This window comes from Fukomys damarensis, unplaced genomic scaffold, assembly GCF_012274545.1.
Source record: "Fukomys damarensis isolate Sample0158 unplaced genomic scaffold, DMR_v1.0_HiC HiC_scaffold_34, whole genome shotgun sequence".
Lineage (NCBI taxonomy): Eukaryota > Metazoa > Chordata > Mammalia > Rodentia > Bathyergidae > Fukomys > Fukomys damarensis.
In genome coordinates, this window is record NW_022900946.1 from 19153228 (window position 1) to 19179844 (window position 26617).

At 45.3% G+C, this 26617-nt stretch overlaps 1 protein-coding gene and 1 pseudogene across 7 annotated transcripts in view; one reads left to right on the forward strand and one right to left on the reverse strand.

The window, feature by feature from the left end:
* Positions 1–6: 6 nt before the first annotated feature.
* Positions 7–26617, forward strand: part of Srl (sarcalumenin) — a 52793-nt gene continuing 26182 nt past the window's right edge. For 2 of the 7 annotated variants that reach the window (XM_019210644.2, XM_010644068.2), the window contains exon 1: positions 9718–9798. In XM_019210644.2, coding sequence (XP_019066189.1) covers positions 9738–9798 — 61 coding nt within the window. In that variant the 5' untranslated portion in view covers positions 9718–9737. Of the gene's footprint in view, positions 523–9717; positions 9799–26617 lie in introns of those variants that run through there. The other 5 variants (XM_010644072.2, XM_010644071.2, XM_010644073.2 and 2 more) reach the window with 5 other exon arrangements.
* LOC104876170 lies at positions 19982–21124 on the reverse strand (annotated as a pseudogene).

A 26617-nucleotide genomic window follows, 5' to 3' on the forward strand; every position in this document is an offset into this window, starting at 1 on the left:
CGCCCGGCCCCGGCGCTCTCACGCACGCCTGGGTGGTGCCTGGAAGCGCGTCCCGCCGACGGGTGTGTTTACCGGTGACTGAAATCCGCCCAAGCTATTTCAGTGTGACTTGAAATGCTTTGGAAGCCACGGTAAAAAAAGAAAAAAAAGTTAAGAAACAGGCGACACGGATCGTCATAGTAATTTTTACTCGAGTGTTCGGAACATTGTCACCGTCGCATATGTGTGATGAGTATCTGAACTTCTTTCCAGCTTAGACTCCAAGACTCACCTCTGCCGCGGGGTGCGCGGTCCGCTGGTGTCTGTGGTCGGAGAGGTGGGAAAGATGTGGGCCTTCCTGTCGCGTGAAGAATTACGGACTTTTTTTTAAAAACAGGGTCTCACCGTCCTCGGTCACAGCCCCCGCTGCCTCTTGCCTGTGACTGGACACCATCTCGGCCCTGTGACATACCTCCCACATACCTCTCCTGACTTGTGTTCCTGGGGTGAAAAATAGTTCCTTTCTAATGATACTCGACTTGAGTGAGTTTTGTTTTGTTTTTTTCACTTTGGTCCTGGATATAATGAAATGATGAATTTGATGGCAGATTTTCACTGTGTATACTAGCAATATGAACACACACGCCGATGTATCTTAACCCATCTACTAGGTCACATTTTGGGTAACACTAGAATTAATCTTGATTCAGTATGGAGAAACTTCAGGGACTGCAGAATGACTGCTTATCGTTTAAGAAAGTTACTTCCGTGATTCTGAGCTCCCTACTGCGAAAGTTTTTCCTCCTGGGTTTTCTGTGTTCTCTTTTTATCCTGAAACGCATTTCTTGGGTTGAGAGGTTTTGTTTCGCGAGTGGAAGCCCTGAGTCCACTTTCGGCATTGATTGCAACCAGAAGTGAACCCCAACAGAGTCTTTTGTGGAATTTGAGCAAAATCTATGAGCCTTATTCAGTATCTGTAATTCTATAGTTTTTTAAAATTGTGGGAAATTAATGGAAGATGTTTACATGGGTAAAGTTTGCCCTTACTGTGTTATGAATGAATTTTTTGTAATGTGTCTGGGTGTCTGTGCAAGAGAATAGGAAAAATATTTCTGAAATAAAACTTGACAAATATTTGTAGTGAAAAGTAACTTTAAAGATTTCTATAATTGTGCTATAGAAATAATGCTAGTATTAAAATGCACACACACACACACACACACACACACACACACGCAAGACAGGATCTCACTAGTTCAGGCTGACGTTGAACTCACTCTGTAGCTCTCCTGGCCTCGAACTTGTGGCGGAGTGCTGGGATTACAGGTGTGCACCACCATACTTGGCTGGATTTTGTGTGTGCGCGTGTGTGTGTGTGTGTGTGTGCTGGGGATTCAATCCAGGACCTTGCATATGCTAGGCATTCTGTACCCCTGAGCTGCACCCCCAGCCCAGCACCTATTTTAAAAAACCTTTTATTCAAGTGGTTTATCTTTTAAGCTTTTTCCACTTTGAAATAATAAGCAATGTAGGAGATTCTGCTTACCCTTACCCGGCTTCCACTGACTGCAGTGCTGTATAGAATGTAAGTGACATTGGTGCCAACCATAGATTTATTTCGATTTTCCCAGTTTTACACTACTTTGTGTGTGGTGTTCTGTACCATTATGCACCCGCAGTATAAACTAGAGTTCATTTGGCAGCATCCTTACCAGCGCTTAGTATCATCAGATCATCATGATGCTGATTTTACATATTCTGGTAGGTGTAAAAAGCAATCTAACAGTGGTTTTAATTTCAGCCACCATGGATTAATTTAGTTTATTTTAGTACTTCATATAAATCATACAGCATCTTTACTTATTGCCTGCCTTCTTGTTCGACATGATGTCTCAGATTAATTTTATTTATTTATTGATGTACAGGGATTTAACTAGGGAGCGTTGAACTACATCCCCAGCCCTTTTGTAGGTGTGTGTGTGTGTGTGTGTGTGTGTGTGTGTGTGTGAGACAGTGTCTGAGATGCCCATACTAGGCTGGAACTTGGGATCTTCTTGCCCCAGCGTCTTGAGTATCTGGGATTACAGGTGTGTGTTACCCTGGTCCTCTCATTTATGTTTTATCTATATTAGCAGGTTTTTTTTGAGACAGGGTCTCACTTTGTAGTTGAGACTGACCTGGAACTCACTATGTAGCCCAGGCTGGTCTTGAACTCACAGCGATCCTCCTGCCTCAGCCTCCTGAGTGCTGGGATTACAGGTGTGCACCACCACACCCGGCTCACTTTTTTCATTTTTATTGCTAAGTATTATTCCATTGCCTGAATATTCTACAATTTTGTCCATTTACTTAGTGATGGACATGTAGGTTGTTTCTAACTTCGGACTGTTATGATTATGTTTTAGTAGATATTATCTATCAAAGTGGATTGTGTCAGTTTTCACAACATGTAAAGTGGTAAGTGACAATTCAGATTTATTTTAAGCATGTGTCTTTGGTAGTCATTTCTTTGGAAGAGGGCCTGGATGTTCTTGGTTCCTGGTGTCCTCCCAAGCCCTATTTTAAGGATCTCTATTGGGCATAAATTTCATGGAAGATATATTCTTTTGACTCTAAAACTGTTGTCAAGGATTGTTATACTGTATTCTCTGTACAGTGATTCTCTGAAGAAATTCTTGTTGCGTCTCAGTAGTGAAAATAATTCACTTCTCCTGAGCATTTGGCTTGTTCTTACTTTAAGGATCTTGTGAATTGGGCAAGTGGTCAAGTTACATGAATGCAAGAGACTTAAATGTATGGTGTCATTTTTTCATTAGCCTTACTAATAGCTCCATTTCATGTGCCTTCCTGTTTCCTTTTCCAGTTTGTGCTTTCTTGCTGTATTTTACAATTTTTTTGGGAACCATCGTTATACTTTCCTGATGTAGCCTGCTGTGTAATAAACATATGCCTCTTGTGCTATGATTTGGGGGAATCTTTGGCCATGCAGCAGAGCAATGCCTCAGCTCATGAGCAATGCCTCAGTTAGATGTTTAAAGGGCAATCTAGTGGGGGGGTGCCCTTCCTGTGACCTTGGCCTCCTTAGCTGTGACTAATTGGCCCCAGACCAGTATGTAGAGCACATGCAAATCCTCCAGTAGTGTCTCAGAGCTGGCTGGCCACACTGTCTTTAATCTTAGATGTTGTTGGCTTGGGCTCTGTTCTGTTCCCGCCCTAGCCTATCTTGCTGTCCTCTTGTACCCAGCTGCCTCTCTGCTGTTGGCTGTGTAGCATTTATCTTTTTCACTGTCTCTCAGGTGGTTCTGCTTCCTCTTCCTTGCCTTACAAATCCTGTGGGTAATGATCTGGTTCGCACCCCACTCTGTCTTAGTTCCCTCTCTTCTCTTGCCCTGCTGAGTTGCACATTTCTTCTGCTGATTGATAAGAACTTGTGTGTTGACCCAGAGGAGGGGGTAGGACTGGGGGGCGCAGGCAAGACTGGTAGCTGTACATAGGAATGAGCTCCCCAAACTAGCTCTTACCCTACCACACCCCTGGTGCCGAAAAAGGAGATAGTAGTAGCAGCTGAAAATTTCCATGAATTAGGGGGCCCAAGTGAGAGCTTCCTCTAGGGTATGGCCTGTTTCCAGGGGGCATTCTCAAGATTAAGTAGGTAATGGCAAATAATTGAAGAAGGTTACAGGTGCTCCATGCACATTAGAGTTTGGCCTGTTGACGTATGACTCGGCCCTTACCTCTTACCCTGTGGAAGGTAAAGACAATATTCTGGAAATTCTGGATGCAATGAGAATTCACAAAGATCTGCTGTTCTGTTGTAGGAAAAGGAGATAGACGGTACTAAGGGTAAGTAGTGGGGAGCTTGTTTGCCATCAAGGGAGAGGCTGTGTCCTTTTCTGTGGGAAGTTGAGATGGCAGGTGGGGAGGACAGCTACAGTACTGTGCCTGATTCTAGATCCTTTCTGTATCCAACAACAGGATCCATTGCTTTCGTAGGATACAAGGTCAACACACAAAAATCAATAGTTTTCCTGTTAATGAGCAACAGACTCACTGAAAGAGGACCTGGAGAAACAGTTCCTTTCACAATAGAAATGAAATACCTTTCACAATAGTAATGAAAGAAAGCAAAGACCTCTACTCTGAAAACTATAGCATCCTAAAAAAAGAGGTTGAAGAGGGTAATACAGAATGGAAAGAAATCCCTTGCTCCTGGGTAGGAAGAACCAATATAGTGAAAATGGCCATACTTCCAAAACTGCTATGTAGATTCAATGCAATCCCAATTGAAATTCCAACAGCATACTTCACAAACCTTGTGAAAATAATCCAAAAATTCATTTGGAGCAAGAGACCTAGAATAGCAAAAACAATACTAGGCAATAAAGACAAGGCAGGGAGCATCACAATCCCTAGCTTGAAACTATACTACAAAGCTACTGTGATGAAAACAGCATAGTATTAGCAAAGAAGCAGACCTGAGGTTCACTGGAACATAGTAGAAGATGCAGAAATAATTCCAGACACACTCAATCACTTCATCTTTTAGAAAGACGCCAAACACCCTCACTAGAGGAAAGATAGCCTCTTTAATTAATGGTGGTAGAAAATTGGGTTTCATCTTGCCAAAGATTAAAACTAGACATATATCTCACCATGCACTAAACTAAAATCAAAATGGACTAAAGGTCTAAATATAAAAACAGAAACACTAAATCACCTGGAAGAGAGGTTAGGTGGTACTCTTGAAGACACTCGTGTGGGAAAAGATTTTATGAATAAACCCTCAGTGCTGGGTGTGGTGGCACATGCCTGTAATCCCAGTACTTGGGAGGCTGAGGCAGGAGGATCGCTGTGAGTTCAAAACCAGCCTGGGTTCCAGGTCAGTCTCAACTACATAGTGAGACCCTGTCTCAAAAAAGAAACAGGACAAGGACCAGAGTTTGATCCCCATAAAAAAAAAAAAAAAAAAAAAAAAGAAAAGAAAGAAAGAAAGAAAAGAAAAAGTATAAAAAAACCCCAAACAAACAAAAAACCAAAACCTCAGTCACATGTGAACTAGCACAAGGAATCAACAAGTGGGGTGTCTTCTTATTAAGCTTCTGCACAACATGAGAAACCACCAACAGCATGAAGAGACAACCCACAATGTGGGAAAAAATTTTTATCAGCTGTTCCTCAGAAAAAGGTCTACTATCTAGAATATATAAACAACTTTAAAAAATCAGACCTCCCAAATTTAGAGACCCAATCCAAAAATGGGCATCTGAAATGAATAGACATTTATCAGAAAAAGATGTAAAATAGCAATTAAATATACGAAAAATGTTCAGCATCACTGGTCATTCGAGAGATACAAATGAAAACAATTCTGAGATTCCACCTGACCACAGAAAGAATGGCTACTAAAGAAATCAACATATAACAAATGATGGTGGGGCTGTGGGGAAAAAGGAACTCTTCTCTACTTTTTTTTTTATTTTTTGTTTTTTTGAGACAGGGTCTCACTATGTAGTTGAGACTGACCTGGAACTCACTTATGTAGCCTGGGCTGGTCTCATACTCACAGTGATCCTCCTGCCTCAGCCTCCTGAGTGCTGGGATCATAGGCGTGCGCCATGACGCCTGGCCTCTTCTCGACTATTTATTGATGGGAGTATAGACTGGCGCAACCACTGTAGAAATCAGTATGGAGATTACCTAAAAAAACTAGTTTTAGAAGTCTCTTTGACCCAGCTCTTCCCCTGCTGCATATCTTCCTAAAAGAATTAAAAGAATCCTACCACAGCGATATATGTGCACCCCTGTTCATAGCAGCACAGTTTGTAATAGCTAAAACTTGGAAACAGTGCAATTGCCCATCAACTGGAGACTGGATAAAGAAAAAAATTTTTTATAAAAATTGAGTATGTCTCAACCATAAAGAATGAGGAACTAGAGACATTTATAGCTAAATGGATACACATTGAAGCCATACTCTTAAGTGAAATAAAGAGGACACACATGTAAGTACCGAAGAGTTTCTCTAGTATGAGAAACTGTAAGTGTAAATAGGATCAAAATGTATGATAGATAATGTGAAATAGGAAGAAAAGGTGCAAAGGGAAAGGGGAAGAGGGACGGGTAGGGGAAAGGAAAGAAGAGAAAGGAATAATATGAGAAAGGGAAAAAGTGGAAAAAAAGTCTTTGTGACTAGGGAGGGGTGGAGAGGTTGAAGGGAGAGCAGGAGAATGGGGAAAAATAAGAACCAAGATATGTAAAGGTACAAATTCCCAATAATGAATGCCGGCATATTGTATACCTAAAATGTACCAGTAAAATGAAAGAATGGAAGAAAAAGAATGAAAAAACAAAATTTTCAAAAAATTTTAGGGTTGATCCATGTTGAAATGTGTTAGAGTCTCATTTCTTTCCTTTTTTTTTTTTGAGACAGGGTCTTGCTTTATAGCATAGGCTGGACTTGAACTCACTATGTAGCCCAGGTTGGCCTTGAATTCCTAGCAATCCTGCCTCAGTCTTCAGAGTTGGGATTACAGACATGTGCCACCACACCCAGGTGTCATTTCTTTCTATGACTGACTATTATTCCATTATCTAGATAGACTACATTTTACATATCCATTCTGCTGGATACTTGTGTTGTTTTACCTTCTGGCTATTATGAAAGGTGCTGGCTGCAAAGAACATGGGTGTGTGTCTTCCTTTCTTTCTTATTTATTTATTTTTTGGTTTGATTTTTGAGACAGGGTCTCACTATGTAGTTCAGACTGCCCTGGAACTCACTGTGTAGCCCAGGTTGGTCTCAAACTCACAGCGATCCTCCTGCTTCAGCCTCCGGAGTGCTGGGATTACAGGCTTGCGCCACCACGCCTGGCCCTTTCTTTATTGCTAGCATAACACACCCAGCACCTACATCTTCAGAAAGAGGAGGTTTATTTTGGCTTAAGTTTTGTAGAACTGCAGTCAGTAGGCTGACTCCAGGGCAGAAGTAGCATGGTAGAAGGGCTTAGGTGGTGGGAAGTTATTCACGCATAGCATAGCAGACAGGAAGCCGAGAGCATGAAGAGAAAACCCTGAGGGGAGGTAGTATACTTCCAGGTCATGGCCCCTGACCCGCCTCTTTAAGCCGGGCCCCACTAACATCACACTTAACTATAATGCCTTGTAATCTGTTCACCTCCCCAAAGCCCTGCTAATGAGTGTTATGGTTTATGTCTAGATGTCCCCTCTTTGTGTGCAAAGATCTGCTTAATATCCTAAATAGGTACCCTTCTGTCCAAGCAGTGCTGGATTTACCTTTTCCCATCCTGCCTGTATTTGGTTTCTGGGCCCTTGCTTTGACCCTTTAGCTTGTGCCTTTCCTGGTTTCCTCACACCTCCCCATAGCTTCAAACCCTGTTTTCCCTGATGGTGTTTTTCTGGATTGCTGGAGAACTCAAGGGTGTATGCGTTAGAACTCGATTCCCATCTAGACAACTAGCTGCTTTGCCTCCCTGTTCCATCCTGCAAAACAGTATGGCTCTGCCTGCTTCTCATTAATGTAAAGCAGCATAGCATAACTTTTAGTTCTTTTTCTCTCCCATGACCTGCTGATTCCTCTTCTCCTACAGTGAGGACTCCTCCAAGCCATGCACATGGTCAGAAGATTCCATATTTGCATATTAGAGTTTGTCAGAGAAGCAGAGCCAATAGAATGGGGCTTTAGAGAGATTGTGGAAGTTGGTATGTCTGAAATTTGCAGGGGTTGCTAGCACGCTGGAAATGCTGGCAAGAGCTTAAGTTGTGGTTTTGAATTTAAAAGTCAGTCTCAAGATAAGATTTCTCTGCCTTGGACACCCTCTGTCTTTTAAGGCCTTATGCAGTATGTAGCCTGCTCACATTATAGAGCGTGTTCTCTCTTACTCAAAATCTACTGTTTTAAATGTTAATGTTCTCAGTAATATTCAGATTAGTGTGTGGCCAGACAACTGGCACTGTAGTCCAGTTTTCACATCAGTAACTTGTTCTCTTCAAATGGATCTATAGGTTCATTGTAATCCTAATTAAAATCCAAGAAGACTTAATTTAATTACTTTTTGTTTTTGAGACAGAGTCTCACTATGTAGCCCAGGCTGGCCTCAGACTCATGGCACCTGCCTCAACCTCCAGAGTGCTGGGAGACCTCACATGTGTCACAACGCTTGGCAAAAAAAATTGCTTAAAAAAATTGATAGGCTGTGCCAGATGTGGTGGCACCTGCCCTTGGTCTCAGTACTTGGGAGGCTGAGGCAAGAAGATCACTGTGAGTTTGAGGCCAGCCTGGGCTGCATAATAGATCCTGTCTCAAATAAATAATTTAAAAAACACAATATGATTCCATTTATAGCAAAATCTGGGCAGTACAAACTAATGAGTAGTGACAGCAAGTAGATCCTTTGTTGTCTAGGAAGAGATTAGAGGGTAGGACTATGAAGGGAGATGAAAAACATTGGGGGTTAAGGAGTCTGTTCATTGTTTTTATTGTACCAATGGATACACAATTGAAAAGCATGTCAAAATTTCCCACTTTCTACCTTTTAAATATTTATTTTGTGGTGTTTGTGAAATGTACTTCAGTAAAGCAGGTGTTAAAAATGCCATTGGATGTGGTGACACATGCCTGTAATCTCTACACTCTGGGAGGAGGCTGAGGTAGGAAAATTGTAAGTTCGAGCTCAGCCTGGGTGATTTAAGACTTGTTTCAAAAAAAAAAAAGAACAGCTCAGTCCAAAGACTCTGGGGTCAATCCCTAGTACCTTTTCAAAAAGTATGTAGCACATGACAAATACTTAATTTTTTAATTTTAATTAATTTATAAATTTATTAATTTTAAGGCAAGGTCTTGCTTGTAGTTCAGGCTGGGTCTGAACTCACTATGTAGCCCAGGTTGTAGCAGTTCTCCTGCCTCAGCCTCCCGAGTGCTGGGGTTATAGGCATGTTCCACCGTGCCTGGCACCTAGTTTATTTTTTAGTTCCTTTCTTTCATGGCTGACTGCCTCCTTCCAACGCAGTGTCACAACATCCCCCTCACCTGCCAGGCAAGCTAGTGTCTGCTGTCCCTCAGCTTCCTAGAGCTGGCTTTTGGGGCCACCTTGTGCCCCTAGGAAGATTGCATCAAATAATGCCTTGCAGAGGCTGCTGAACCTTCTGGTGCTCCTGCCCACTGGAGATGGATCTCTGTCGTGGATCTCCGACTTACATCACAGCCTCAGCCGCATCTCTGTGTCCCCTTTTTCCCTCTGCTCATGACCTCAGGGGTCAGATGTTGCTTGTTTTCCTTAATTGACTGTTCATTAGAATATATGCCAGCAGCTATCGAATAGCATCAGTCTTCTTGTAGCTTCTTTCTTCAGTTGCAAGCATGTCTACGACCTTTACCTACCCCAGACTTCAGGGCAAGTTAGCGCAAGTTCTGGGAACACTTGAGTTCCTAACTCCTGGACCGCAATTCAAGGGATACTCCACTTTATCTTCTTTACCCCCGTCTTGTAACCTGTATCATGGGATGCTGGGGCTGCTGGGGATGTGGAAAGAGCTTAGTCCTGGTCTCTGCCTTCCAGGGGCCTGGCAGCCTGGACAGTGACAGCAGTAGGCTGTTGGGGTCTGGGCTTCTGCCCCATCACGTCCATCTGCCCAGTTGCCCTGGTGACTGTGTGACAACTCCACCCCCGCCCCTCCTGCTGCCGCCTGCACTCGCCATATAAATAGAGGCTAGGAGCAGCTGGGTTCTCTTGGCAGTCACCATGAGGGCACTGCTCCTGCTCTGCTGCTTCCTGGCCTTGCTGCTGCTCTCAGTACAAGCAGGTATGTCCCTCTGCATGCGTAGCCCTTGCGGTGTCCTCTGTAATGTCCTGAGGTTTTCTGCTCCCAGGAGTGGGGGAGGAGGGCTGATGCAAAGCTTTGCTCCTTGCTGGTGTCACTGTTACCACCTTTCTCCTTGGAGTCTGGTTTGTGGATAAAGAGTGAGGTGCTGGGGACCAGGGAGGGAGCTTTCGGGAAGGCCAGAGGAAGCGAAGAGAGGCGGATGGGCCTGAGGCTTGGGCCAAGGTCAGAGAGAAGAGTCTGGCCACCAGAAACTGTGAAGATGACATCAAAAACCAAGCCTAGGGAAGCCTCCAAGACAGCTAAATAATAGTCTTGGAGCTGGAGGTCGTTCGGATGACCCTCCCACCAGGTGGAAAATATGGCAGTGGCTTTGGCTATATTGCTGGAGACCTGGGTTTGCATGACTGAGGACAGAGGGGAGCACTGTGGACAAAGTTGGGAATTGTTTTGTGAACAGTGGAATAGAGTTTGGGATAGGGTTGGACATGGAGTTGAGTTTGGGGTTTGGGCTGAAAACAGAATTGGACACACAGTCCAGGGAAGAGTGGAATCCACTCTGGAGGAGAGCCTCTATTGAAGGGTGGGGGCTTTCATCAGGAAGGGGCTTGGCTCTGCGTTCCTGGGCTTTCCTTTGACATCTCAGCACTTTGTATGGCAGAGGTGGTGGCTTGGGTTAGAGCATGGAGGTTATTTATAGGCTGTGAGGGGACACCCTATCGCTTTGCCATCTCTCTTGTGCCTAAGACTCCTGGGGCTCAATTTCCCTTGGGAGTGCATTGAGGAGTTGCTCTGGGATCCTCCTAGGAATCTAGGGCTCCCATTTATCTCCTGCCCAAGCCTTTAGTCTTTGCAGATGGGACTGTGGACACTTAGAGTCCCAGGATATCAGGTCTTTGAGGTCCTGTTGCCTGACAATAGGGGGCTGCAGAGGCATAGTCTCAGTGAGGAAAGCAGGCATTAGCAGAAGCAAAGCTATTCTTTCGGGAATCAGAGAGGTAAAGCTGGGGGCTCCAGCTGTTGCATGTGCTGCGGGGGCCCTGCCCTTGTCTGCCCTTGAGTTAATTTGGGCTCTGCAGGCTGCAGTGACTGGAGTGGTGAGTATTCCAAGCAGCTGTCAGGTGGCTAAGTATGGAAACAGCCTCGTAATTGGATCCTGAGCCCCAAGCCACTGCCACACTCTCTCCTTTGTAGCCCCTCCTCTGTCCAGCTCAGCTCCAGCTGCCACCATGAGGGTTCCACATAGCAAGTCCTGAGGAATTTTTAGCCTTTTACGGACAAACTTTATTTTTCTTCCTGCTGAGAAAACTGGACATCTGAATGTTCCACAGGCCATGCTGGGCACCCTTGCTGTAGGAAAGGAGGCAAATATTTTGTGCAGAGGTCCTTTCTGCACTGTCTCCTTTCTGGGCCCAGTGGTTTTATCTTCCCCTGGCCTGTCTCCCACTGTGCAAGCTTCCCTTTCTCCCTTGTTCCTGTTTACTTTATGACTACTATGCCCTAGTTGTAGACCATGTGCCTAAAAGGTGACTTCCTCCTGTGTTCACTGGGAGGTTGCAAGCCAACAGGTGACTTCCCTGCGCCCCACTGGAGGACAGTCCTCCCTAGTGCCTGGTCTTCCACTAGAATTGTGTTACCATGGTCAAAGGTCATGTCTTTGCTCCTGAACTCTTTCCTACTCAGCTGCCATGTTGCTTCTCTCCCATTTCTCTTATCCCTTGCCTGGATGACAAATATTCTTGCTAGGCTCTCTTTGCCCACTTCAGGGATGGGGACCCAGAAGTTCTGCCCTTCCTTCTTTTTCTCCCACATTCTTCTCATGTCCCCTTAAGCTGGGTTGGTGGGCTCTGCACCCGTCACCTCGTCCCCCTACAAGGAGCTCAACATCCTGCTCTTTCTTGCCACCAATCACCAGTGCCCACACCAGGACTCAGATGGAGCAGCTGGGTCCCTCATTACTAGACACCTCTCTAGTCTCCCCTGACCTGTTGCCTCAAGTCTTTTGGAATTACCTCATGTTCTCTGGTCCTTCCTGTGGCATAGCAGTAGGTCTGCTCAAGGATGGGGGAAAGACTCTTGAGATGATTTGATCAGTCTCCTTGCCCAGGGAAGAGAAGGGGAAGAAACCCAGAAATGAAAGGCTCCAATCAGGATTTCCTTCCCTTCTTTGCATGCCTCTCTCTGACCGACCCCAAGCGTGGGTGTGAAAGTGGGGAAGGGATAAAAGCACCCGAAGAAAGTTTCCTAAGAGTGATGCTTTTGGTCCTTGAATTTCTGTAGGATGGGCTGGGTAGTGGTGTAGAGAAAGCATTTGATTGGGTTTAAGCCATATATTGCTGAAGATTGATTGGAGACACCTTTGCCTCCTTTTGTCCCTTTTGTTGCTTGATGCAGAGATTGGAGAACTGGGGATTCTGTGTCCATTCATCTTCCTCCATCGTGTGGCCCCACTCTGCCATCCCATCAGCAAAGGGTTGGCGCATGTTAGAGGTCCTCATTTGTAAGTCCAGAGCTATGTGTCCCCTTTTGAGAGACAAGGATGCAGGGGACCTGTCAGAAGGCCCTTCCCTCCCACATCCCTAGGCTGGTATTCCCAGAAGGAAGTTGCATTTTTTATTTCCTTAACTGGGCAGCCCAGCTACTACCATCTCCTGGTGAGAGAAGGGAGCAAGTTCAGGGGTCTTGTGGAGAGAGCAGACCCCTGAAGCCCTGTCCCTTGTTCCTAGTTTGTCATGAGCTGGATGAGGGAGCATCTTTGTCCCCCATTTTCCACATCAAGTCTTTGGAATGGTAGTCCAGGATATGCTTCTGGACCACCCTTCTTCCCTGTACCCCAGCCACACTTTTCCTGGCCTTTGGAATTGCAGTTTGGGAAAAACTGGCTTTGTCCCATATCTGGGTATTACAGTGTAGGTTGATAGCTTGCCCATGACAGGCCAGAGCTGGGATTCAGGTCTTTTCACTCCTCAGCCAGTGCTTTTGCCCACTAATCTCCTGAGGGACATCCAGATAAGGACAGTTGCATCCAGCTGGCCAGTTGGTGCTTACACAGTTGTATGGGCTAGGAAGGAGCTCAACCCTATGGACAGAGAGTAAGATGGCTGTATCTGTCTCTGAGGGACAAGGACAGGGCTAGGTGCTGTGTATCCTGTCTGGAATGTGGGTGACAGCTGGGGAAATGGCATAGGCTGAGGTCTGCTTCTTGGGATGTTAGGATAGAGCATCTTGGCTTACTTCTGACTCCTGGGTATGTTCCTATTCCAAAGCCCAATTCAGGATTCCTAGGAACAGCTTTTACTTGTAAATGTTGCTCAAGTATGCAAAGCCCAATGTGCAAATACTTTTCCACATCTCGTCATTTCATTAATTCATCCTATATTTATTACCTGTGTACTATTCTTTAGGGATGGTAATAAGAGAATTCAGATAGGCACTTTGTTCTTGGTGTGCTTACAGTCTGTAGGGAGGATAGGCCTCTTCCTTCTGGCAGTTGTAGCTGTGCATGTACGGCCCGAATCAGTGACATAGGTAGGCATGGGAAAAGTGAGGTGTGCTGAAGGAAGTGGGCAGGTTACCCTTTTTTTTTTTTTTTTTTTTGGTAGCAGGGATTGAACTGTGGCCCTTGAGCTTGGCAGGTTATCTTGAGCTGAGTAGATCAGGAAGGTGTAACATTGAATTGGGCCTTGAAGAAAGTAGGATTCAAACATGGAAAGATGACAGGAAAGGAATTCCATGTAAAAGGAATAGGGTATGCTAACTTATGGGATCAGATGAATAGGGATTTGGGGGAGAATCAGGAAAAGGTACGGGCAGGTAGAAATCAAGACTGTGGGAAACTAATTTGGAAAGCAGGGTTGGAGCCAAAGTATAAAGGGCCTTGAGTGGTAGGCTGTGGAGGGAGCTATAGTCTGTGGACAGTGGGTAGCCATGGAAGGCTTCAGGAAAATGCACCTGGCAGTTACTTGTAGGGAGGAGTAGAAAAGGGGAAAGTGACTGGTCAACTGTGTGTGGAAAGCAAGTGGGCTTGGATAAGGAATGGGAGTGGGGAAACAGGCTAACTCAACAGAACCGGTGGTGAATCAGCTTTTCAACCTGGGGATTCATGGTGAGAGGGAATCCCTGATGGGCTTTGATTAAGTCACTGGAGGAACAGTCTTGCCAGAAAAAGACACAGGGAGTGTAAGAGAAAAGGACAGATTGTAAAAGTTCAGTTTGGGTCATTATGAATGCTCAGTGTTCATAGGATGTCTGGATGGAGATTTCTTTTAGTGGTAGAAAAGTGGGGTTGAGCTAGGTGTGGTGGTGTGCACCTGTATACTTAGCACTCTGAGAGGCTGAGGCAGAAGGATCCCAAGTTCCAGCCCAGCCTGAGTAATTTAGCAACTTAGTGAGACCATATCTCAAAATAAAAAAATAGAGGCTGAGGAGGTAGCTCAGTGAAAAGGCCCCTAGGTTCAATCCCCAGTACTGTCTTTTGTTTGTTTGTTTGTTTTGTTTTTAAAGTGGGATTGGATGGAGCCTACGAGGAAAGTCAGGTCTGTGAATCTTGAAATAAGATTCTTTTGCTTAATGAAGAGAGTGAGGGTAAGATTGAAGGGGCTATGGTAGGGAGGAGGGATGAGATATGAAGACTGGTCCTTGAAGAGCACTGAGCTTGAAGAGTAGAAAGAGGAAAATAGGGCATGAACTTTAGAAAGATGGGAAGGAATCCAAGAAAAGACACAGGCCTGACAGTCAAAGGAAAAGGGTGTCTTTTTAGAGGAAAGGATGGTCACTGGGCTTTAATGTAATGGAGATGCTGAGGGAGTTCTGTCGATTTTGACAATTTAGAGGACACTGACAGGTTATGAGGGATTAGGAGCATTTAATGAGGACATGGAGGCAAAATCTTTAGACATAGAGACTCAAGTTGGGAAGGATAAAGGCCAGTAGTAGAACCAGCAGGCAGATAGGTTTGTAAAGGTAGAAAAAATTTTTTTTCAACACTAGGGAAAATTAAGTCTGTTTATGGCCCCTGGGGAAGGATCCTGTGGAGAGGGAAAAGTTGGAGAATTCAAAGAAGGATGGGAGATAGGTGATTGAGATATCAGAATGTTTGAGGAAGGTAGAAAAGGTCTGGGGAAAGTTTTATGCAGAGGCACACTATGGCTCTTAAGACGACCATGGGAGCCCTCGGTGGATACCAACATTAGAGGTGAACTCAGTGGCCTGAGCCAGCCAGCAAGCTACACTGAGGAATGAGGCTGTCGGTTCTGAATCTCCGCCAGGGATTTCTCTGCAGAGCACTGAAGGCCATAACAGGGAGGAACCAGCCTAATCTTCCAAGAACTTTGTGAGGGGTAGGAGGAGGCCACTTGCCCCAAGTCTGTGATGCTGAAGCTCAGATCCTGAGCTGCTCTGATGGGGAGGAACTGGATGGTACCTGGAAGAGGAAGGCAGAGGTGAAGTCATGCGTGAGTTTTAATCCTCATGAATGTTGGAGCCTGCCCTCTGTAGTCTTATAGTAGAGGGCAGACTTCTGAGCTCCTTTGTCTCAGAGATGGATTCAGCAAATGTCTACCAAGTCTGTTTTGGGTAAAGTACTGTGGTTTAGGCTCTATTGGGATCAGGATTAGTTTTCTTTCTTTCTTTCTTTTTTAATGTTCCTTTTTTTTTTTTGGTACTGGGGATTGAACTCAAGTCCTTGTGCCTGTGAAGTAGGCACCGGAACCACTGAGCTAAATCCCCGGCCCCTTTCTTTCTTTTTTAAAACAGAGATATGCTATGCATCTCAGGCTGGCCTCAAACTTGCTGTGTAGGCCAGTTTGGCCTTGAGCTTGAGCTCCTCCTGCTTCAGCCTCCTGAGGATTAGTTTTTAAAGTGGAAATTGATGGAGGAGCTACATGGCCTGAGTTACAACCTTGTTCTTATTCTTTCTTTTTGAATAGAGACAGGAGTCTGGGCATAGGCTTCCTCCATGTGTTTTCCTGGCTGTGCGGCTAGTACCCCCTTGATGGCCTTTGAGTTAAGGAGGATGATCGAAAGAAGCAAGTTGATGGGCAAGTTTGTGTTCTTCACAAGCTCCTCAAAGAACCCTGGCTTGTCTTCACCTCCCTTCTCAGGCAAGCATTAGAGCTGGAGCAGCCTGTCTCCAGACACTGTAACCACCCTGTTTGGCTTCTGTATTCCCTCTGGGTAGCCCCCTTCCCTATCCTTATGCTGGCAGCTGCTCCTCCACTTTTGCTGCCAAAACCCATGGTCAGGGAAGGATACATTCACTCCAGTGGAAGGCCAGTGATTCAACATCCTAGATTGTCCCTTTTCCAGATCACTCTTTATTTAGAGTGTTTAGAAGACTTTAGCTCAAGGAACGTATCTCTGAGGTAGCATTTCTTTGGTGAGCAAGGTCTTAACAAGTTCCTAAATCACAACACAGAGGCAATAGATACCTCAGTGGTTCTGCATACCAAGGGGTTGAAGTTGTAGAATGGGCTTCCTCTAACTGGTCCTGAGTGAGTGAATGAATCTGAGCCATGGAAAACCCAGCTGTAGGGCTGCCAAACTGGGTGTGCCCAGTGTTCCAGAGGTCCTGGTGTCCTGTGCTCATCCTAGCCCAGTGTGCTCAGCAGCAGGCAAAGGTGGCAGGCAAAATACAGCAAATGGGATGGGTCAGATTTGTTTAGTTTTGTTTTTTGAGACAAGGTCTTGCTATATAGTTCAGGCTGGCCTTGAACTCATTATGTAGACCAGGCTGGCTTCAGAGTCATCTTCCTGCCTCAGCTTCCTGAGTGATGGAATTACAGGAGTGTGCCATTGCTGGGATAGGTCAGATTTAACTGAGTTTCTGGAGGCTCTTTCCTGGTCTGGATTGGGAAGTCCTGACCCATTTGCTGTTAGCCTCTTCCCTCCCCAATCATGAATGTGGTCTTACAGTCAGGATTCTAGGCCCCTTTTACTCCACGGACATGCCTGCCACTGGTCTATTCCTCATTCTTACTGAGGCCTTTGGGAACAGTCATTCCTCAGCCACCCAGTCTCAGATTGGGGATTGTAGGTGTCAGAATCAGAATTGAAGTGCCAGAATTAAATCAGAAGTAAATGCAATCAGATATTAAACTTAATCAACAGCCAGAATGTAATTAATTATTTAATTATCAGACAGAATTAAGTAGGGATTTAATCAAACTAGAATTAGAGTGCCTAAACTACTAGGAACTCAACCATTCATACTTCCAGTCCAGGGTCTTTCAGTAGCCTCCACTTCCCAGCCCTCCATTTCTTCCCCAGCTGTCCTCCCCAATGTGGCAGGGAGGTCTCCCTAGGGTACCCTAGGGGTGGGTATGACAAAAGTCCAATTCTGAGACATCGTGAGAACTTGGCCTAATGGGTACCGTTCCAGAAGGCTCTTTCCTGAGATAGCTCCATGGGAAGCAGAGGAAAGCAGAATTACCATTGCTGCATCCAGCTACCAAAACTGGACCCAGGAGGATTCTGGACATTCATCTCATTGCTGGGTGTTAAGAATAAGAAGGCCTTCTCCCGCGTGGAGCCGCCATCGCTCCAGCACCAGGAATGTAGCCTGGGCCCTGATCCACCGCGGGAAGGATAAGCCATGCTCTTTCCTGCCCAGAGCCGCCATCGCTCCAGCGCCAGGAAGGTAGCCGCGTGGGTGCCCCTGAACCCCCATAACTCCCCTTAACTCCCGCCCCATGCACTCTCAGACCTCCTGATTGTGCCACTTTTTGGACCCACTCTGCAGAGGCAGAGGTGGTCACAAGGATATTTTTCTGAGTTCCCAACTCTGAACATCTTTAAAGAAAGAGCGTGGGAAACCTGTAGTAGAACGGTGTGGAGTTCAACCTTTCAGAAGGTTGGGGAACTCAATCTGGGCCTTGCAGCCCGAGGTCAGTCTGCGTCATGGGGTTCAGCCATCAGCTAACTGAGACCAGGGATCTTGAGTCCTAGCTCTGTCTGAGCCATTAAATAGTAAATATACTATATTGAAAAGTTTGTTCACTGCAGACATGTTCTGGGGTGATTCTTGATTTCAATTTAATTCAAATGGTTTAAGGGTGATAGACTAGTGACTACCACAGGTGGTCAGTTTCCAAGTTGTGCTTGATCATAATGTGTTGCTGATTATATCAGTTGGGATGAAGGATTGTGGTTGATTTGATGAGCTGCTTTCTCTGATGTTATGAAGATGAGAATGTCTGTGGGTCGTTAGACACCCAGAAGCTAGGGCGCAACTATCTCAGGAAGATTTGGGTGATAACCCAGAGATTAAACCAAGGACAGCCCGACAACAAAAGCAAAAATGAGAAAACACTTAAGCAAGACACAAAGACAGACTTCCAGTTCACCAATGGCAAACAGTAGGGCAAATGAGGATGAAAAGGCCGATAGTGAACCACCAGGACACCCTGAAGTCAAAGCACAGGAAGTAACAAAGCAGATCAACCAGGCTCTAGAAAAATTCAAAACAGAAATAATTTCCCAGATAACCATAGAGATGGTGAGCAAAATGAAAGTTGTGATTTGAGACTCTAGAGCAGAAACTGACAAAAAAAAATAGATGAGCTCAGGACCACAATAGAAGCCATGAAGGCCCAGCATAAGAAATGGAAAAAATGAATGCCCAACATAGGAAAGAAATGGAATCCATAAAACAGATTCAAACAGATATCCAGGAGATTAAACACTCCATTGAAAGTGTACACAACAAAATAAAAGAATGTGAAGATAATTCTCAGATGTAGAAGATAAGATTGCAGTCAGTGACCATGAATAGAGAGGTCTCTTAAAAACAGTAGGGGATCATGAGAAATCAATCCAACAACTCCTAGATGATGCAAAGAAGAATAACATAAGACTGATAGGAATCCATAAGTAGCAGGAGAAAATAGAAATGACTTAAAAAAGCTGTGCACAGAATTAATGACAGAAAACTTCCCAAACAGAGGGGAAGAATTTGACATTCAGATAAGCGAGGCATATAGGACACCACCTAGTCACACACAAAAAATCTACACCTAGACATATAATAAGCAAGATCCCAGAAACCCAACAGAAGAACAAAATACTACAAGTAGTAAGAGAAAAGAAACAAATCACATGCAAAGGAAAGCCCATCAGAATCACAGCAGACTTTTCAACACAAACCCTTAGGGCAAGGAGAGCCTGGAGTGAGATATTTCAAGAACTAAAGGAGAACAACCTCCAACCTAGACTGATGTATCCTGCAAAACTCTCTTTCAAAATAAATGGGGAAATAAGATACTTCCATGAGAAAGAACACCTGAGAAACTACATGAATACCAATCCAGCACTACAAGTAATTCTAAACAAGATCCTATAAAAAGACAATGAAGGCAACCACACCATGAGGCCCAACAGAGCAAATCAAATAGGCAAGGCAAGAAAGTAAAAGGAGAAGGTGAAAAAGTAAAAAGAGTCAACAAGAGGCCAATATCATGACAATAATAAGTCAGTACATATCAGTTATAACCATCAATGTCAATGGCCTCAACTCACCAATCAAGAGAAATAGACTGTCAAAATGGAATAAGAAGCAAAATCCAACAATATGTTGTATACAAGAAACACACCTAGTGCAAAAAGAAGCCCATGGACTGAAAGTGAAAGGATGGAAAACAATTCTCCATGTGACAGGAGCCCAGAAAAAAGCAGGGATAGCAATCTTATTTGCAGACAAAGCAAATTTCAAACCAAAACTGATTCTAGTATTATTGATGTAGGACAGTACTGTATCATACCTCTGTGAATGTAAAATATCTTGTACCTGCTTTATGATACGTAGTAGTGACCGTGCTTTATCAGAGATATTTTTAAAGATATTACTCTAGAATGGTCTCTTTCCAGATGATGATTAAGATGCTAATAAAAAAAAATGGTGCCAGGTACCACAACAGTAGCAGAACTTTGCTGTTATCTGGATATTATTCTTTTCTTTTCTTTTCTTTTTTTTTTTTTAGTTTTGTCTTTTTACTCAGAAAGAACCTCCCACAAACAAAAAACCCAAAGCAGGAACCAATTCCAAATGTGTGTTGTTGGTGCTCTGATCTTTGTGTACATTTACACTAGAAGCGTAGCTGGTGATATTTTGATACTGTCATTTAATGCTAAAGGTAAAGAACCTGGTCTTGCAACACCCAGACCAAAAGCAGAGAGACGGGAGTAAACTGCAAGTATGGACACAGCGACATCCACAGGCACGGGTGCGGGCACAAGGCTTTTGTGCTGTTGCTGTTGGTGGGAGAGCTAAGCAGTCTTAGATGTGCCTCTGGAAGCAGCGGTCTAGGCGTCTACTTTGCCATGAAGGGTAGCACAGATCCCAAGGCCCACCACCTATCCCTCGTCCTCTTCTCCGAGGGCACCTACCTTACTGTAAGTCACTACTGATAAGTTGTTTGTGTGACTGCTGGGGTACAGATTTCCAGAGTTCTGTGAGAGTCTATCCTGATCTTGCTCGGTTTAGTCAGGAGCAGGAGGAGCCCATGAGTTTTTGCTGATGGAGTCGAACCCGGAACCCCCAGTGTCTTTTAAGTTGTTTTCATCTGATTGTCGGTTCTTTTGGGGAGAGGCAAACGGGTTGAAGTTTCCTTCTACCTTGTGATGCGGCTGTGTGTTGAACTCCGTTTCAAAGATGACAGCTGCTGTGTTACTCCTAAAAGTCCACCCACCTCCACACTGAGAATCACCCAGATGTCATCTCCGTAGTAGAGTCCTGTAGCAGTGCACATTGCCACTGTCCCTGATACATCCCTGCTCTGCTGGGGCTGCACATCTGGACGCTGACATCTGCAATCTCCTGGGTCTCTAGGGATATCACCATCACCATGTTCACGTGTCCAAACTGGTCTCTGCCGACATATTTAAGACAAACCCCTGGAGGCCAGACTTCTGCTCCAGAATTCTGGATCCGCCATGTTTTTATAAACTGAATATCAGGAGGTATTGACTCCCCTTCTCCTATGGTGACATCTTCCACAAAGGACACAGAGGGCACACTGATGTTTGGGCTCTCAAAGTCATAGTAGGCGCCAATCGCTGCTTGTAAGTTCAGTTGGTCATGTCCAGGAAGAAGGCGCAGCCGGCTGGGTTGAGCTGGAAGCCGAGCAGGCGCTGGAACTCAGAGATGAGCACGTCCTTGTGGGTGGTGCCCAGGCAGCTGAACTTCTGCATCAGCTCGGGGTCCACGTCCACGTCCACGGCCTCCATGGCGGGCGCCCAGACATCCGCTTCCCCGCCTCCTCAAAGCTGAGCTGCAGCCGCGCCACCGGGCTTGGGGACCCTGAGGGGGCCCGCTGCTAGGGGGTGCCGTGACCCTGCTCCTCGGAGGTAGGCCCCGGGCCTCTCATGCCTCACAGAGGTAAACTCACTCAGCCCCTCTCACTCTTGCGCTACAACCCTCCCACCCCCGCCCCCAGCGCCGCCTGGATATTTTCTTTGTTTTTTTGTTTTTGTTTTTTTAATGGAATGTGCTGAATGTCTATAATTTTGTTCAGATGACTGCAGAACCTGGAGAAGCTGTTGCTGCTATTGATGCATAGCATACTGCTATTATTGGTCTTTTTATATAAATATAAAAAAAATATATATATATTATATATAAAATTTGAATTTTTGGAAACTTTAACTGTGCTGTCAACTTTGGAAAAAGTTATCCCAGTTTACTGTGTTGAGTTGGCATTGTACAGAAATTGACAGCCGTATTGGCCTAGAAATGTTAATTTTTAAATTTTTTATTTTATTTTTTTTCCATTGAATAAGAAGGGACTTTCCCCCTCCCATTCCCTTCCCTGGGTCCTTCCCCTCTACAGCCATGAGAGCCATTTCTCTCTAGTTCAGTATAGTAGGGCAGCGTGAATGAGGGCTGTGAGCCTGCTCTCAGGAGCAGAGCATTCAGCAAGCCCTGGAGATCAGGATGTGCTGCTGTCCTTGGGGGGGCCACCTTTTGGTGAGAGAAGGCAGAGGGACAGGGAGGAGTGAAGAGCAGGACAGTCAGAAGGAATGTGAGGAACTGGCACGGACTGGCTGAGGTGCTCCAGGAACCTGGGGGTGGAATGAAGAAGTAGGGTGTTTGACACAAGAGGAGGGGGTGGCAAGGCAGATGTGGGGGTCCTTATAAGGTCCAGCTCTCAGTTCCTTGTCAGGCCTGCAAGATCCTGGCCAGAGTGCGTGATGCAGGCAGGAATAGGCTGTGTCTCTGTCCCTAGGAGCCGACCTTCTATTTGAGGAGATGACTCGCAAGGAAAAAAAAAAAAACAAAAAAAAAAACAGAAACAACTAACACCCCAGCAGCCTGTGCTCTGGTTGGAGTGCAGAGGATAGCCGGGAAGGTCAGCCCCTCAGAGGGGCAGAAAGTCAACTACATGCGTATGAAGGGGCCAGTCACCGGACTGTCAACTCTGAGAGGACAGAGGCTCTGCTTTTTTGTTTAATTTGCTTGTAAGATAGACTACCTTATCTATGGTTTTGCATCCATGGCTTCATTTACCAGTAGCCAACCATGTTCTGAAAATATTAAATGGAAAATTCCAGAAGTAAATATTTCATTAAGTTTTAAATAATGTTCATTACAGTGTATTATTGTTGTTCATCTCACTGTTCTTAATTTATAAATTAAACTTTATTGTGGGTATGTATGTATGCATGGGAAAAGCAGAATATACAGGGTTCGTTACTCATTATAGCTCAGACATTCCCTGGGGGGCTTGGAAAGTGTCCCCTGCAGGTAAGGAGGACTATTGTATTGGATCACTAACAGCACAGCAATTGGCTCATTGATAGCATTTAACCATGTCTAATGAATGAGCAGATGATTTGTGTAGGCAGAGACATCTGAAGATAGTGTTCAGAGCCAGGAGGTGGGGGAGCTCAGAGACCAGCTCTGGCTAGAATGTGAAGCTCATGTTCGGGGGAGATGAGGCCACCCTGATGGGTTGGGGCCAGTTGGGAAGGTCCTTGAATATGAAGCCAAGTGGCTATCTCCTTGGCCTTCTACATACTCTAGGTTGACTCTAGCTGGTTCCCCTTCCAGCTAGTTCTTCCCCTTTCTCTCTTAGATATTTTTGGATGCTTCTAGAGCAGGAACTGCTCTCTGAGCTCAGACAGGTGTACGCAAAGCCTGACCTGGAGTTCTGGGCTTGCAGGAAGTGGATTGTGCTGGGAGCTCAGCCCAGAACCAAGCCAGGGGAGAGCCCTGGGGTTTGGAAGCCCCCTCGCTCCCTCCCTCAACTGGTTGCTGCCAAAACTGCAGCCCTTGGTCCTCTTCCAAGTGGCCATGGGGTTAGGACCTAGGCCAGCCCACCAGCTGTCTCCTGTAGATTTTCCCTAGATGGCAGTAGGGAAGGCTTGACAAAGCCATTCCCTTGGCAAATACTTCTCTGATGTGCATCTGATACATCATTTAGGTCCTGGCACCACTTCCCTATATGTTTGTGTCTACCAGAGACATATTGGCCTCTAGACAGTATGTTGGTTGCTTGGTCCTCCCTGTATTTCTCCTACCTTCATTTCAAGTGTCAAATATGAGATAACTTATTTTTCTTGCACTTACCTAAGGAGATTGAAAGACTAGAAGTGTTCTCTGGGACCTAGCCAGGCAGAGACCAGTAGAATAAGCTTGGAACAGTGGTGACCATAGTAGAAGTCCATTGGTGATCCGACCTCTTTCTCCTGTCTTCCTGCTTCATTTTCCTTTCCAGACTGGTGTATCACCAGGTCTTGGGGTCTGAGAAAGGGCTGGTTTTGTCACAAATTAGCCACCAAGCCCCTTATCATCTCACACCTGTTTCTTCACTCATAAAACGGGTACAATAATACTTGTCCTATTTACAGCATGAGGCTGTTACATGAGTAAAATAAGAAAATGTCTATCAGATGCTTAAAATATTTTTTGATATCAGATTTTTGATATCAGATACTTTTTAAGATTAAAAGGATTGTGACAGTAATGACAGGTTCTTCTTGTTGAATGTATGCTGTGGCTTGACATTTGCTGCTGGTTTCCTCAAGTATGGGACCCGATTGACCAGGGGAATCCATCAACCTTTCTGGTCCTGATCAGGGCTGTTATAATCCTTGGGATTCTTTGTCCTCAGAGAGCTTATAAACCAGGAGAAGGATAATCCATGTTCATGAGATGAATAGAGAACCGTATAAGGCAGATGGAATCAGGGGCTAAAAATAAGTAGCTCGTGAGTGAAGAGAAAGGGGAGCAGTTGTTGGAGAGCTTTGCAGTTGGGGGTGGGGCTCAAGCTGAATTTCAGAGTATTCAGTGGATGCCAGGACAGTAGGGCAGGGACTGGGGCTTTGGGATTGGTGAAAACATGACTGGCTTAGTGTGAGAATGTGTTGGGAAGATTTAATGGAACCAGGCTTAGGTGTTGGTTCCTATATTATTTTCCTGTGGCTGCCATAACAAATTACCACAAACTTAATGGCTTAAAATGACAGGAATTTATTCTGTCAGAATTTTAGAGGCTAGAAGTCTGGAATCAAGGGGTTAGCAGGGCCACACTCACTCTGAAGGCTCTAGGAGAGGATCCTTTCTGGCCTCATCCAATTTCTGGTGGCTGCCAGCAATCATTGGTGTTCCTTGGCTTCTAGCTTTATCATTTCAATTTCCATCTCTGCATTCATATGGACTTTTACTTGTGTCTGTCTCTGTCTGTGTCTTCTCCTTGTCATATAAGGAAATTGAGGACAGTGGATATAGGCCCCACTCTAATCCAGTATGACCTCATCTTTTTTTTCCAGTATCGGGGATCAAACTCAGGATCTTGTGCTTGCAAGGCAGGCTCAGTGCCCATGAGCTAAATCCTTGGCCCCAAATATGACTTTATCTTAACTAATGACATCTGCGAAAACCCTATTTCCAAGGCAGGCCACCCAACCGCTGAGCTAAATCCCCAGCCCTTAAAACCCTATTTCCAAATAAGATCATGTTCTCATGCTCTTAGTGGATACGATGGGAAGGCATCATTCAATCCACTAAAATTCCTTAGTGTTGGACTCTAAGGCGTCTCACAATTGCTGACTCTGAATGTTAGTTCTTATCTCTCTCCTAGGCTAGGGAGTGGTGGCACCTGTTTCCTTAGTCCTCCCCGCTCCCTGGTCTCCTAATTTGGAGTTCTGCTGACACACCCAGGGCAAATGTGTTGAATGAATGTATGGACAGCTGGCTGGGGCAGAGAATTCCCGGAGCCTGTGCTAGTGCTGGGAGGAGGGTGGCTACCTGGGTGCATCTCAGCTGCAGACCAAGTTAGAGGGGGCAGATCCTGAGGTAGAGAGGGAGGGATGGTTCCCAGATGCTTTGTGTGATGCAAAGATCAAGGACTTAGAAGCAGGAAACTCAGGGCCAGCTTGCTTTCTATATGAGTCCCGTGTACCCAGCCGGACAGATCTCCACCCTTGGGTACAGCAGAAACTAAGCAGGAGAATTGTTGGACATAGAGGCCCCTCTTAGTCTTTTTCAAAAACTTCTCAGTGACTCTTCTGGGAGATTCCTATTTTTACAGCCCCTTTCCTGCCTCCTGTGGCAGAGGTCCTTCACTGGAAGGGCAGAATAGGTAGGTCTTCCTGCTGTGGATAACGGGGACCCCAAACTGGAGCCTTGGGTGTCTAAATAGTTCTGCAAGCTGATTTCTGGTCTCATCTTGGTTCTGGAGGGGAACAGGGTGAGGAGACTGTTCTCTACTTGTCCTCAGTGCAAGGTCTTCAAAATTTTTCAGAAATGTTGAATAGTGGTTATGGAAGCTTGCTTCAAAGAACCCAGTGTTCCTTGGTACTTTGGCATTCTGGGCCCTCTTCTGACTGGTTCTGTCTCACCCCACTAACCACAGCCACTGGTTCCCTCACTCACCTGGCTTGGTTCCTGCAGTGCCCCACCCTGCATGACCCTTTTATCCCCAGCAACTAACTGAAGTCCATGGGGTCCACATAGCAACTCAGATGCTAAGATTCTGCTGCTGGGTGGTTAGGTCTCTTTCTACCTGCTCGTCTCCCCTTCAATCAGATCCTAATGTCTTTAAGGGGAAAAGCCAATTCAGTAATTCAGTTCATTCATCATCACTTGGTGATAAGCTGATAGCAGCTCTTCCTAGGTCTTTTAATCACACAAGAACTAGGCCTGGAGAGGTTATATGACTTCTCCTGAGGATGTACAGCTTGATGTACTTCTCTGCTTCCGAATCCCGATTCTCTCCTGTCTTTGGGAACTCTTTTACCATGGAGTTGAGGGAAGGTCTTCCATTTCTCACCATCCATCCATCCGTCCATCCATTTCCTGTCTGCCCATCTACTCATCTACCTATCCATCTATCCAAATAGTTGTTCTAGGGGCTGGGGATACAGAGTCACTGACAGACAAGAATCCAACTAAATTATGTGCTTTATTAGAAAGTGGTAGATATGCTAGAGAAAAGTAAACTAGAGAAAGGAGATGCAGAAGGGTAACTAGGAGGTGATATTACACAGGGTGGCTGGGGAAGGCCTTACGAAGAAAGCAATATTGCAGCAAAGATTCAGAAGGGGAGGGAGTGGCCAGGCGGTTTTCCGGGGAAATCGTGCTCAGTGGAAGTTATAGTAAACACAATGAAGCAGGAGCGGGTGTCTGTGGCGGTCAAGGAAGAGTGAGTCCAGGTGGTTGGCCGTACATAGAACAGAATGATGTGTGAGAGGATATGAGGTCAGAGGGGAAGGGCCAGGGTGTGGGCCTCTTGGCCAGTATAGGTCTTTGGCTTCTCCTTTGCATGAGATAAGAGCTGCTGGAGAGGGTAGGTGGAAGTGTATTGCT